Below are 15266 nucleotides of genomic sequence, written 5' to 3' on the forward strand. Positions count from 1 at the left end.
TGTTTTGAGAAGTACCCGAGGGGTAGATAGCCACACTTATCACCGATGGCTGTGGAAGGCATCTCCACACTGCCAATCTAGCAATAAAGAATTCCGGAGCAGCATCCTTGGTCCTCACTACATCCTCCTAAGGATAGACTTAGTATCTCTGAAGACTGTCCCCCACCTTTCAATCCCTTGTGGGTGCATCCTCATGTGGACCACTTGGTGAGGTCATTTTGATGTTCCCCTGCTGAAATGAGGAATCCATTTTGTGCTTCAGACCCCTCTTATGCTGCTGCTGTATATTTAGCATTCTCTTTGGATGTCCAATTCTACTTGGAGCCATTGCATATGGGGAAACAGGGGATAGGTTGGCTGGTAACCAAGGTAATAGTTCTAAATTTTGAGAACATATGCAGCCAGAAGTGGTAAGTAGATATTTACTGAGAGCAAGCCAGATGGAGCTGGTCCCAGTATCTGACTTTGTTCCCACATTCTAGAACCATTACCTCGGTTAGCAGCTAACCTGGATACCACATGAGTTTTTTGTCCATGGTTGGATCATAGTAGATCTCCGGATCTACACCAACACTCCCAACCACTTTCCAGCCCCCAGCTTTGCGCTACCTGTCAAAGGCTCCACTTAGGGCTTGAATGGAGACCCGGTCTTCCCATACTCTGAATCTTACTTGCAGGATATTTCTGACTTGCTGTGCCTTGCTGACCCTAGGGTCCATAAGCCCAGGTCTGCTTCCTTCAGACTGCCGGCTTCAAGGGAAGAGAATCTCTACGCCGACAAGAGTTAATTCCCAGGACATCAGGAGAAGGTCACCTGTCATCTGGGGGAGGACAACTGGTGTGTCTGAAGTGTACAGTCAATCATTGCATGAGCCCCTAAATACTTGCCCTGTAGCATCACTCCCTGCCAGCGTCCATGGTGTGGGTTTAATCACTTTAGACAACTTTCTGAATTTAGGGTAGCACCACAAGTGTAGTTTTGGGGAGTGTGCACCCTTCTTTGTGGTGCATATTTGATGCCACAATAATAAAACAAACACCATCAGACAGCATTACCAGCATTTTATTTTCATCAGTTGCAAACTCTTGGCATGGGAGGCCTAGATGCAGCCTAGCTGAGTTCACTTCCCATAACTTTCCTTGCATTTGCATAATTTAAAAATCCCTCAAGTTGGCAACAAGAGGTTGGTGAATCTTTCTCACTCTTCTCAATGAAATTGGGTGATCTTACGTTTCGTCAGGGATCCAATGCTAAGACAAGCTAACAGATAGGGAGCCAAATGAAAAATGTATATGCATGCGAGGACCCCACCCTAGCAGCGCGGGAGAGCGCTCCACCCTAGCAGCTCGGGAGAGTGCTCCACCCTAGCAGCTTGGGGAAGGTCCCCACCGTCTTTGTGAATTGAAGAACTCCTGAAATACCAGCTCCCTGTCAACTTTGCTTTCTCATCCTCTACGAAGTAATGTTGAAGACCTCTGAGCACATTAACAGTGCCCAGCATAGCAATACTGCCTCTTAGTAACCCTACTTAGGCCATACTTCAAGTGCAGGACTGTGTTCTAGTCACTGTGCAAACGAGCATTACCAGTTGTATAATTGTCACACCCTCACAGTTCTACCCTGTTAGATTCCGGCTAGTCAAAATGTATCCAGGAAAAGGCCCAGAAAAAAGGAAAGGCATGTGCAATGTACCATTAAATACCGATTTTCCATGTTATGCCTCATTTTCAAGTTGAAAACGTGGAATAGGAGGTATTTTCTAAACCCAGTGAATACCTCATCAAGTTAATGATGAGTATTAGGTGTGGTAATCCAACACACTACTCCGCACTCCTTGTAATGATCTACTTCTCTGGGGAGTCAACCACCTCATGCTCCCACGTTGTGCAATCACCTATTGTAAGGAAATGCCTCCTTGGCATGGTTACCCCCTGACTTTTTGCCTTTGCTGATGCTATGTTTTGAATTGAAAGTGTGCTGAGGCCTGCTAACCAGGCCCCAGCACCAGTGATCTTTCCCTAACCTGTACTTTTGATTCCACAATTGGCACACCCTGGCATCCAGATAAGTCCCTTGTAAGTGGTACCCCTGGTACCAAGGGCCTTGATGCCAAGGAAGGTCTCTAAGGGCTGCAGCATGTCTTATGCCACCCTGGAGACCCCTCACGCAGCACAGAGACACACTGCTTGCCAGCTTGTGTGTGCTGGTGAGAACAAAACGAGTAAGTCGACATGGCATTCCCCTTAGGGTGCCATGCCAGCCTCTCACTGCCTATGCAGGCATAGATAAGTCACCACTCTAGTAGGCCTTACAGCCCTAAGGCAGGGTGCACTATACCCTAGGTGAGGGCACCGGTGCATGAGCACTGTGCCCCTACAGTGTCTAAGCAATACCTTAGACATTGTAAGTGCAGGGTAGCCATAAGAGTATATGGTCTGGGAGTCTGTTTTACACGAACTCCACAGCACCATAATGGCTACACTGAAAACTGGGAAGTTTGGTATCAAACTTCTCAGCACAATAAATGCACACTGATGCCAATGTACATTTTATTGTAAACTACACCCCAGAGGGCACCTTAGAGGTGCCCCCTGAAACCTTAACCGACTATCTGTGTAGGCTGACTGGTTCCAGCAGCCTGCCACACTAGAGACATGTTGCTGGCCCCATGGGGAGAGTGCCTTTGTCACTCTGAGGCCAGTAACAAAGCCTGCACTGGGTGGAGATGCTAACACCTCCCCCAGGCAGGAGCTGTAACACCTGGCGGTGAGCCTCAAAGGCTCACCCCTTTGTCACAGCACCGCAGGACACTCCAGCTAGTGGAGTTGCCCGCCCCCTCCGGCCACGGCCCCCACTTTTGGCGGCAAGGCCGGAGGAAACAAAGAAAACAACAAGGAGGAGTCACTGGCCAGTCAGGACAGCCCCTAAGGTGTCCTGAGCTGAGGTGACTCTAACTTTTAGAAATCCTCCATCTTGCAGATGGAGGATTCCCCCAATAGGATTAGGGATGTGACCCCCTCCCCTTGGGAGGAGGCACAGAGAGGGTGTACTCACCCTCAGGGCTAGTAGCCATTGGCTACTAACCCCCCAGACCTAAACACGCCCTTAAATTTAGTATTTAAGGGCTTCCCTGAACCTAGGAAAACAGATTCCTGAAACTACAAGAAGAAGAGGACTGCTGAGCTGAAAAACCCCTGCAGAGGAAGAACAGAAGACACCAACTGCTTTGGCTCCAGACTTACCGGCCTGTCTCCTGCCTTCCAAAGAAACCTGCTCCAGCGACGCTTTCCAAGGGACCAGCGACCTCTGAATCCTCTGAGGACTGCCCTGCTTCGAGAAAGACAAGAAACTCCCGAGGACAGCGGCCCTGCTCCAAAAGAACTGCAACTTTGTTTCAAGTAGCAGATTTAAAGACCCCTGCAACTCCCCGCAAGAAGCGTGAGACTTGCAACACTGCACCCGGCGACCCCGACTCGACTGGTGGAGAACCAACACCTCAGGGAGGACCCTCCGGCGACTCCAAGACTGTGAGTAACCAAAGTTGTCCCCCCTGAGCCCCCACAGCGACGCCTGCAGAGGGAATCCCGAGGCTCCCCCTGACCGCGACTGCCTGAACTCCATTTCCCGACGGCTGGAAAAGACCCTGCACCCGCAGCCCCCAGCACCTAAAGGAACGGAACTCCTGTGCAGGAGTGACCCCCAGGAGGCCCTCTCCCTTGCCCAGGTGGTGGCTACCCCGAGGAGCCCCCCCCTTGCCTGCCTGCAACGCTGAAGAGATCCCTTGATCTCTCATAAGAAACCATTGAAAACCCGACGCGTGTTTGCACACTGCACCCGGCCGCCCCCGCGCTGCTGAGGGTGTACTTTTTGTGCTGACTTGTGTCCCCCCCGGTGCCCTACAAAACCCCCCTGGTCTGCCCTCCGAAGACGCGGGTACTTACCTGCTGGCAGACTGGAACCGGGGCACCCCCTTCTCTCCATTGAAGCCTATGTGTTTTGGGCACCTCTTTGACCTTTGCACCTGACCGGCCCTGAGCTGCTGGTGTGATAACTTTGGGGTTGCTCTGAACCCCCAACGGTGGGCTACCTTGGACCAAAAACTGAAACCTGTAAGTGACTTACTTACCTGTTAAAACTAACATTACTTTACCTCCCCCAGGAACTGTGAAAATTGCAGTGTCCACTTTTAAAACAGCTTATTGTGTTTTATGTAAAAAGTATACATGCTAATGAAATGATTCAAAGTTCCTAAAGTACTTACCTGCGATACCTTTCAAATGAGATATTACATGTAGAATTTGAACCTGTGGTTCTTAAAATAAACTAAGAAAATATATTTTTCTATAACAAAACCTATTGGCTGGATTTGTCTCTGAGTGTGTGTTCCCCATTTATTGCCTGTGTGTATGTACAACAAATGCTTAACACTACTCCTTTGATAAGCCTACTGCTCGACCACACTACCACAAAATAGAGCATTAGTATTATCTCTTTTTGCCACTATCTTACCTCTAAGGGGAACCCTTGGACTCTGTGCATGCTATTCCTTACTTTGAAATAGCACATACAGAGCCAACTTCCTACACCTATGTAATATGTTTCCCAATACGGAAATTCAAATTGCTGGTCTTCCTTGTTTGGAATTAGATAGTATTTAATTTGAGCTAGTGGTTTCCGGTGCTCAGCACCTAATTCTTCACACCGGCACTTATGACGGTCTGCCACATGGTGGCTCTGTTTGTCTAAATTAAAGATGAACACAACAACAGTTTTTTATTCATTTAATATGCATTCAAAATAACTAATACCTGCTGTGAAAGCCACTCTTAGCTTTGGGAGCCTGGAATAGTCTGGATTGTCACACTTGTAGGGTGTGATGTTTAGTAGTTGTGTTGATTCTGTCATTGGATGTGCTGGGAGGGGCAATTGATGGTGCTAGCTGCTGTGGACTCCTGACGAGGGCCCTGGAACTAGATTTTTACAAATTAAGCAGTGGGAGTAGATTATGCTACATCTCCCATGCATGGATGTCTGAAAGGTCTACAAACAGGGTTAGCTTTGCGAGGCCGAGAGTCCGACTTGAAAGAGCAACCCCAATTTTCTCTTGTTTCTGATATGTAAATTTATGAGTTCTACACCCAATCAATAAATCTTAAAACCCCTTCCCCTCAACCATTGAAGGCTTAAAACATCAGCAGGTCTAGGGCCACACTATGGTCAGCCTGATTAATTAAGATATGTGCGGTAACTCCTGTTGAGGCTGATGTGCACATACGACGTCTGTACAATAAACACTTTCACCCCACACATTTTTCCTTTGGTAAATTTCAGCAGGTCAAACTTGTTATGGAAATGATCAGATGATGAAAACCTGGACACGTTCAACCACCCATAAGCAATAAGTGCAGCCTTCCAGTGGAATATATGAGGAGGTGTGTTGGAGTCAGGTGTTGGACTGAGTAAGGCTCTTGCTGGTGGTGGTCTGGTGTTTTTTTATCTCTTGTTCCAGAGGGTCTCCTTTGCACTTATCAGTAAACAAGCAGACCAGGGCGAGGTTTCAGCAATGGTTCCATAAGAAAATAGAGACTGCAAAAATAGAGGCCTGATTTAAAGTTGGGCGGAAGGCTTATTCCATAACAAATGTGATAGCTATCCCATCAGTCATGTTACAAGTTCCATAGGTTATAATGGAATCGTAATACGATGGACGGGATATCTGTCATGTTTGTGATGGAGACACCCCCTCCACCAAACTCTAATCCAGCCCCATGGACTCCAAACCGTACATTGCTAAAATACCATCCCCACAAAGAAATACCTCCATACAAACATCTGATCTGTGGTTAATTCCTGATCCAACCAAACCTACTTTCCCACACATTTCAAGACCAGAGTGATTTACTATTCTAACTCCAGCCTTAGCACATTTGGGAACAAGTGCTTCATGGTGGGATGGGAGCGAGCCAGAACCTTTGCAGGGAGATATTCATGTAGGGTTGAGACTTGGCAGTCTATGTTGCTTCAGAAGATGTTTTTACAGTCTTTGTTTTCACGTGCTGCTGTGAGCTGCATCCCTTGAGGCTGCATTTTTCTCTCCTCCTCAGCCAAAAGGATGGCCCGGGATGCTTGGCGTGGACACGGGGGTGCTGGCTGTAACATGTCCAGGAAACCAGATCTCACAAGAAGAACTATTAATAACTGCAAAAGTCATGCCCTTAGATGGTGGGAAGCTCTTCACAGCCAGTATTTACATGTAAATGTAACAAAGCACGGAATACATTATTACAGCTATTGTTTCTGAGGCTTCCACCCACTCTGTGTTCCAGTGATGTAATGCTACTGCACCTGGGAGAAACATATCACCTACCTGAAGCATTGAAGCAGAGGCTGCACCTGGGAGAAACATATCACCTACCTGAAGCATTGAAGCAGAGGCTGCACCTGGGAGAAACATATCACCTACCTGAAGCATTGAAGCAGAGGCTGCACCTGGGAGAAACATATCACCTACCTGAAGCATTGAAGCAGTAGGCGTCGTACTTGTCCGTTATATTTGATATAAGTATATATACCCCTGTGTTATTTGCTGCACATATGGGGTTTTGCTGGATGCGCGGGATCACGATGTTATCATCGATCCATCCGTATCTGCAGAGGGAAACACATACAGCCTGCTGATTACAACTTCCTGGGAGGGAGGCAACAATCAAGGGTACTGATCGGTCAGGTTAAATCACGTGGCCTGGATGCTTACGAAACATGCAGACACAATTGGGTTACCTGTGCAATATACTTACCTAGGACGAGCTACCACTGGGTGTTGAAAACATGCCTTGTAATTGGCAGTTTGCGGTGACCAGTGTGAGGAAACGTTTTATCACACACCATGTATTCTAACTATGGTGTATTAAAATTGAAATTGCACTTCTATACAGCTTACTACCTCTGTTTGCTAGGCATTGAGATAAAACACAAAGGATAAATGGATATTGAATATTTCCTAAGATTGTCATAACAAACACAATGTCACATGCGCATTTAGAAGTGATTTCTGCAATGGGCAGGTGCAGTGTAGTGAGTCCTACGTCGATGAAACTTACAAAGGGCCTCATCACAAGGCTGGTGGTCTTGAGACCACCCGTCTCAGGGTAGCAGTTGGACCACCGCACTCCAGGTGATCCGACCACCACATTAGGAATCTGGCAGTCAGACCGCCGTCCCCACCAGGAACATGGAGCCCAATGAGCTGACGGCGGTCGGAGTAGTGCTCAGCCACGGTGCCGCTGAGTCCAGTTTCTGCCGGCCTTTTCATGGTGGGGACCCTGTCAAGAAAAGGCTGGTGGAAACCCAGTGCTGGGGGCCACAGGGGGCCCCTGCACGGCTCACGACCATGTTGTGGGCAGTGCAAGGGTCCCCCTTCCCAGCACCCTCGGATTAAGTGCAAATTTTGACGGGGCTGGGGGCACCCTCTGTGCGCCAACATTGGCCTCGGCTCCATCAGGAGCGGAGATCAATGCCGCTGCACAGGTTCCACTGGGATGACCGGTTTCAGAGGCCTCCACCATTTTCAATGGGAGCATCATTTTAACACCTGCCTTAGGCAGGCGTTAATAATGACGCTACAAATGGCACCATTTTCCTGGGCCTCCATACGTGGAAATGCCCCCTCTTGCAAACATTATGCCTGGCGCAGGCATAATGCGGCACAAGGGTTTGGAAAGTGGAGCAATGCTTGCATTGCGCCACTTTGTAAATATGGTACGTGGGAAATGCGACCTTAACGCCACATTTGCATTTCAAAAATGACGCTAATGTGGCGCAAGGTGGCGCTACGGGCATCAGAAATATGCCACAAAGTCTCTTAGGTAAAGCTGGGCTTGAGTTGCCTCCTGTCTTGGTTTGTGAGGGACAGTTCTTTATTTCTGCAAAAATAATGTCTACACCATCTCAAGTATTGTTTTCTTGACTCACATATCTTTCAGTTACATATTACAGACTGAAGGTGAAAGAAGGTGAAAGGTAGAAGGTGAAAACACCTCCATTGATTGTTTTTGTGCATGAAGGTGTCCCTCCCTGCACAATAACTATCACTCCTACAAAAACAGACATCCTTTTCTTTTGATGCAGGGCAGCACAACAAGAAGCCATAGGGAAATCAGGGAAAGTTTCAGAACTAAGAAATCAATTTCCATTGATCACGCCTTCCTCTATTCTCTGAACGTTCTGAAAATCTAGCGCAAACAAAGCCTCTACTATCCAGTTTGGGTCTCAGCACCCTAAAATTTCCATATCAATGTCTTACCGGCATGTTTCAAACCCGATGTCCCACGCGTTGCGCATTTGCAGCATGGTTGCCAAGGAGCTGTTGAGTACTTCGCATAGTTGCATGGCCTCTTCCCGCAAGAGGTTGTAGCGCGCATTCTTTTCCACGTGGTAGACACCGCGGTACCTACAGCTTATGTGTAAAGCTGAGATGGGACAAAATGTCAAAAAAAAAGAAAATTAGGTGATCTGTCACATTTATCTTGTAAAATCAGTTTAAGGCAGGTCACCAATCTGTAGAATACACTGAAGCAATGTGATGAAAAAGTTGAAATATAGCACAGATAAATATTGTTTACTGTTAATGTGTTTATGATTTTACTAAAATGACATTAAGGCTTAAAGTCCAGAAGTGAAAATGGAGATCTGTGAGCAGAGACAATACAGAATACATAGAGTTACTATGATTAAGCTCCACAGAGATCTGCCTTGATGAGATATAAATCTTCAAAGTAGGATTGGAGCTAAGAATTGTAAATCTATACCTGCCTATGTGCACTCACCATCACAATATTTTTATATTCAATATTATAGTTACAATATTTTGTAGAACAGTATTTAAAACTCAATATTATGTTATAGAGCCTACTCCATGACTTCAGACTGCCCTCTCAAGTTTATTTCAAGAATCTAATAAAAACATTAATCCTTCCCATTTATCTTCCCATCTGGTCAATCACTTTGTCCTACATTAACTGCTGGCCATCATGCATCTCTCCTTTCTCTTAGTTTGCTCATATTAACCCCTCAGGTCGACCAAGGTCACCCCTTGATTTTTGTATTCTAAAGCCAATGAGCAGAGTTGGGCTTATGTGTATGTCAAATTCATGCAATTTTATTCCATGCAATTTTCCTGAAAATTCTGTGACATTATTCAAATTACATGCATATGTATACCAGGCATTATGCAAAATTATGCTGGCCACCATGTCACGTGAAAGTCCCAGTGTTATCATGTCCTTATCAGACCTGCCAACTCTCACGGTGCCACCGTATGTCACATGATATCTGTTGCTTTCACAAGGTCACCCAGTAAAGAGCCGATATCACATGGTGGGAGGGAAGCCAAGCTGGAAACCCCTGCACTTAGTGGGTTTCCAGTTTGTCTTTGGAGGCTCTGAACAATGTTCATCAGTTTTGAACACACCCAGGCCATGGTAGCCTCAGCAAGATTTTTTTGGGGAGTGGGGGTTGGGGTTTGATGATGAAATGTGCAGGAGTGCCTTTGAGGTCTTTCTTGGCATGAAGCCCCCATCCCCTCCAAGGGTGAATTTTACTGGGGGTTGACAGGCCAGCTTTAGATTGGCTCTTCCCTTCCGTCTTCAATTACGTTGAAGTCTACAGTGTTTTGTTGCCCTTCCTGTTGAACTATGTTATGAGCACCACCGGCTACCCTCCTAAGAGCTCCTTGGCTCTGCACGCAGCCTGGTCTTGCAAGGCAAAGACACAAAACAGTGATTCCAATAGCTCTTTGCAACATTACAGTACATTGTGCACGGGTGGCCGGCCCTTGGCCTGAGAGCTCCTGACTGGGTCAGGGTCCCCCTCCATGTATTTTGCAGGTAGGGTGACCAGGCGTCCAAAATTTGCCAGGACAGTCCCTGTTTTTCACCAGCTGTACCAGAAGATTTCAGTAAATTTGTTTTTTAGAGATGACCAACTGAAAACAGCGACAGGCACTGTTTTAGGTGTTCCAAAGAAGGGCCACTTAGCAGTTATTATGAGTAAGCAATTTAAGTCACAAGTTATGATGCAGGTTTTAAAAAATATATATATACATATATTTATTTATTTTTTCATGCTTCTTCTGCGTTCCGAAATTGCAGAGAGCGGTCCGCGCCTTGAGACCCTCAGGCGTGAGTAGTGCGCTTTACAAATTCTCTGATTGGTTGATTTTGCGATGCTCTGTTTGATGTAAACATCTAGTCCATTTTTGTAAAATGTACCGGCTTTTGGTGCTCAAGATCTGGTCAACCTATTTGTAAGCCCCCCCCCCTCAATTTCGTAACGTCACTGATTACATGGTTTGGGCGGTGCCCTTGCAATGTGCTTGTTTGTCTGCTCAGCTCCAGACCCCCCTATCGTGGCCCCGGCCTTTAATCTCCATGTGTCACGCCTGTGTGTGCATTAAGGCGTGACTTCCGGAGTCCATTCTAGGAGGCACATTTCCAGCAGTTCTTGGTGGCGCGTCCCTGGCAACGCCTGAGATTTAAGCGGATGAGCTTCAGGGCTCACCAGTCTGGAAAGATTCGAGCATTTTGAGAGGTTTGTTTCCCAGAGATGTAGCCAGAGAATAGTCATTTTGTTCCTAACTCTTTATTTCAGGGATGGATGACGTTTTCAACTTAGTTTTCCAAGTTTGGTGTAGCAAGCAGACTCCACACTTTGCCCAGTTTGTTGGAATTTCTTCTGCAAATATAAGAATGTATTTTCTCAAGAAAAGTAGGCTTTTCTGCTGATCTTTTCTCCTGCTGCATCATTTATTTTAAACTTCCTGAAGCTGCAAGATTGCAAACTCAAAAAAAAAACTCTAATGTAAGGATGAAAAACTACTACTCGAAGTAGTTCGATTTCGTGTATCTTATTCCCGAGGGGGCTCGCGCTTCTGCGCTTTACCAGGCTATTCCATTCCCCTCCTCTAGAACCCTGAAAGAGGTTCTTCCTTCCAAGATAGATAGAACATCTAGAGCTCTGCACTGGGAGCACCGGCAAAGCTGGATCAAAATGGAGGCCACCTTGGTGGTACTAGATTGGCGCTTTACAATGTGAATCCTCCAGTCCGAGCAGGAGGGTGAGAAGTCAGGGCCAGCGCTCTGTATCCCAATACGAATGGGAATAAAGATGTATTCAAAATCCCGGAGGGACCACAAGATCAGGCTGATTTGAGTCAAACCTGCCTCCCTGTCATGAGCCAAAAGAGGCACAAAATGTTGGCTTTCCACAGCTTTCTGGTGCTTCCCTGACTAAGGATAATCATTCTAGTGGAAAAACTTTCCTGTTTCAAGGTTTGGAATATCTTCGCACCCAAACATGCAGTAGGGGTCATGGAGTACCCTAGAGGCCAAAAGGCACACCTCTTCGACCATTCTCCAACTGAATATGCTCCAAAGAGCCTGAAGGAACTCTAATTCTCATTTCTTTCCCTATTAGTTCCCCATCACTTTGCTAAAGTGCTCAGAAGCAGGTGCCATATAGCATGAACAATGTGCCAAAGATAAATTAACAACTACATGATGTTAACAAACACTGACTTGTTTTTATCAAACAAACCATTTCTTATTTGTGAGTGGGTGGCCCTGAGCAATAGTTCAAATGGCTCGTCCCACCAGTTCTGGGTGGTGGAACTTGAAGTGTTCCTTAACAATGTGCAGTGTATTCCAGAAGTCCAACTCACCATGGCTCTATGACAAACGCAGACCTGCCAAGTTCACCATCTATGGAGAGGGAGTGACCTTGGAGGGGGTGGCACTTTGTGTCGAGTACGGCTGCCCAAGGCACTTTAACTCACTTCTTTGCCCCTCCTACCAGGGGCGGCTCCTTCGCAATGGCAAAGGAACACCGCCCCACTGGCTGAGCCACCAGATGAAAAATAAAACAATTTAATATTGTTTTATTTTTCAGTTGCTTGTTGAGCCAGCAGACGCAGGGAGGGGCGGAGCTGGTCCATGGGAAGGGGGAGGAGGGGGAGTGGAGTCAGAGTGCACTAAGTGCGCATGTCAGTTTGACCGGCCGTCTTAGGCTGTCCAAACTGACATGCACACTTACATTTCTCCAACCCGGCTGTGCTACAGCTGGGTTGGAGAAACTGAAGCTATTCCTGACACTGCTCTCATGCTAGGTATAGCACAAGTGCAGCTCCAAGATTGCTGGGGAGCCCGTGCTGGTGTCCGAGGGACTACAGGAAGAGGATTGAGACATGGGCAGGGCATCAGGTACGTTTTTTTTTCATATTATTTTATTCCCCCCTTGTCCCTCCGCCCCTCCCGTTGAGATTTGCAACGGTGGCCGCTGCCTCCCACATCAAACTAAACAAAGGTTTTGGAGAGACACCAGTGTCCTGGGGAGGTTTCAAACAATGGAATGGACATCAGCAGGCAGAGCCCCTACACTATTACCTGGCTCCCTGCTGTCTGCTGGTTTTCGAGTTAACTGTGCGCACACAGTGTGATATCAACACCCCACTGGGTGATCATGTGAAAGGAGCCCAATATTGTGGGACACATGTTGGAAACGTGGGTTGGAAGATCTGCAAATGATTCACAAAGTGTACTTCGTAGTATATTTTTGTAGTGCTACTGTATTGCAACAAAACTTAGTGCAAAGTGCTGCTAACAAACCTCACTTTTGTAGTAACATACATTTTTTTAGAAGCTCCCTACTTCCGTTATTTTCTGTGGGAGGGTGTTGCAGTACCAGTGGTTGGCATGTGTAGTGCTGCTTTTAATACAAACATGTAAGTTAATACACAAGTGTAAGTTACTACAAAAGTCCAGTAAGTGAACATACTCAAAAGTGTAGGTTCCATTTGTAAATCAGGCCCTATATGTTTATCCTGCTGGAGATAGTCCCTGTGGATATTTTCAAAGGCTTCTACATGTAAATAGAATGTTCACACCCCCAAGGAACTGAAGAAACAGAGACCCGAAGAGTTTATATCCCAGTGGAGCCATGCTCAAAGAAATAACCACCATGGCTTCCTTCGGAAGCACACACATTCCGTCTTTAATCACAACAGCTGGTACCCAGATCACTGAGCCATCACGGTTCTTTGCAAAGTGATCTACTGCAAAGCTGAAACCACCCACAACAAACTTCTTAGTAGACAGCTATCAGGGAAGCCAATGGGAAAGCTACTGCAACAGACAGCAGAAAGAGATTGAATCCTACAAGTAATCAAGGCAAAAAACATGTGAGTGATAAGGTAACTGAAATACATTTATATAAAGGAATAGGTGCAGAGTCACACAATTTATTAAGTCTGAAAAGCAAGGATTACAACTTGTGGCATTTAGCTTCATATTCCGCTCCTCAGTCACATCTGAATGCATCAGTTGGAGTCTAGCAAAATTGGTGCAAAGATGTGCAATACTTTAGGCCAAATTATATTTTGTCCCCACCCCTAAAAGGGTAAAGAGCTAGTACTTTGATGGGCAATGTAGACCCTTCAACAGATGACTTGTACTGTCCTTAGGGTGGCCTTTTTCTTCCAGGTCATTAGGGAGTGTGTTCCCAGCCCTGGTTAACTGTGTGATAGCCTAATACGTTCTGGATGTTGTAGTCTGTTTTTACTGATGGGGTGTGGAATTCCTATAGCCTGATGCCCAGGACATATTGTGTGGGGTTAAGGACAACAGCTTTTTATGTTTATTTTGTCCTTGGGACAAGTAGGCCCAACCCCCTGCAGCACAGGATGCTAGTTTAGAGGACCACATTATGGAGCAGGGAAGGAAATGTCTGCAGTTGATGTAATATTTGTGCCTGTATGTTTAGGCTGTTCAAACTTGTTTTATGGCTCATTAATGCAAAGCCTTTATTATTAGTGTGAGCGCTCTAAATACATTTTGTAAGCTCGGACTGCACTCCTGCACACAGGTTTGCAAAGTTTAACAATATGAGGCGGCATGTAATGCTCCCAGAATGCTCTCTGATTAAATGCAAATATGTGCAGGTGCTTAAAAGCAATTGTGATGAATCTTTGCTTTCAAAATAAAATGTTAGCAAAAAATGCAACTAGGAAAAAAACATTTTGCTAAAGTACTATGAAATTTTAGGTACCATTTCTATGAAGCATTATTCAGTAAAATGTTATGATGCATTCTAGTATTTTGAAAACATATTCCTAATGGAATATCAGTGAAACCAGTTTCATTAAGACTATGTCAAACAGGAAAATAAACAAGCACCGGCAAAGCCAATATGTCTGACAATGGTTTTCAGTCTTTTGGTATTGTCAATGCAGGTCTTATTTTGACATGGCTTCTGTAAACCTTTATTGTTGTGTGAGCTGTCGGGCACTCAGCATTGTAACAAACATTGGCAAAAATAAAAAATATTGCTGGGTCTCAAAAAGCACACATTGCCACAGTAGTTACTGGCACTGAACATAACAACTGTGTTCTAATATGCTCCTTGTGAAAAAGCAGATTGCTATCACTCACAGTGAAGCCAGCGAATAGATGGATAGAGAAAGAGATACAATTTTAATAAAAACAAAAGGTCTTGTTTATTAGGGACGCAATTGTTAAAGAAAGTCACAAAAGTGCCCCCATGGTATATGTCTTTGCATCAGTGCAGATTTAAATTTTTCATGAATTCACAAGAATTTACAGAAGTGGACAGGAAAGCATACTTCTAGAAAATATATGTGAACTGTATTTTATCAAGAACAAATATGCATGTGTAGATTTGCTCATGCGTAAACATGTTGATTGCTTACAAGTTCACTTTCCCTCCAACCACTTGTTTCCCAACCATGGAAGAAGTTTTACTTCTGCCATTGTCAGGAGTAAATATCCAATCTTTCCTAGTATGGGAAAAGATTAGAGAAAAGCTGGTGAAAACGTATAAAACATGCAAGTTAGTAGGTTTGCACAGACTCAAAGGGCAGTCTAACCCTCAACTTTGGCTTACCGCTGCCTCCAACCCCAGTATGTAGATCTGCAGAAAGGTGGCAAAATAAGGAAATTGCTAGTATTCAATCCCTACTATAGTATTAGCCCTGGCATAATCAGAGAGGCTCAGAGCTGTTATATAATGAGATTGCGGCCATAATTTACTGGCGCTTTACATGGCACCAAAGGAACAAATAGATTTTTTTACAGGACAAGTAGATTTATGAAGAAGCATGTTCTAGGAACAAGCAGATATTTTATTAAAGCTTTAAGCTATTGTCACAACATTGACAATGGGTTTCTAGATCTTAAGGCGGTCCCATCGCACGGCC

At 45.4% G+C, this 15266-nt stretch overlaps 1 protein-coding gene across 1 annotated transcript in view; it reads right to left on the reverse strand.

Moving 5' to 3' along the window:
- Window positions 1–15266, reverse strand: part of CD44 (CD44 molecule (IN blood group)) — a 168289-nt gene that overhangs the window by 62059 nt on the left and 90964 nt on the right. Inside the window, exons 2-3 of the mRNA XM_069221838.1 lie at window positions 8304–8469; window positions 6513–6649 (exon numbers count right to left, since the gene is read on the reverse strand). Of these exons, the coding sequence (XP_069077939.1) occupies window positions 6513–6649; window positions 8304–8469 (303 nt within the window). The remainder of the gene's footprint in view (window positions 1–6512; window positions 6650–8303; window positions 8470–15266) is intronic.

This window comes from Pleurodeles waltl, chromosome 3_1 (genome assembly GCF_031143425.1).
Source record: "Pleurodeles waltl isolate 20211129_DDA chromosome 3_1, aPleWal1.hap1.20221129, whole genome shotgun sequence".
Classification (NCBI taxonomy): Eukaryota; Metazoa; Chordata; class Amphibia; order Caudata; family Salamandridae; genus Pleurodeles; species Pleurodeles waltl.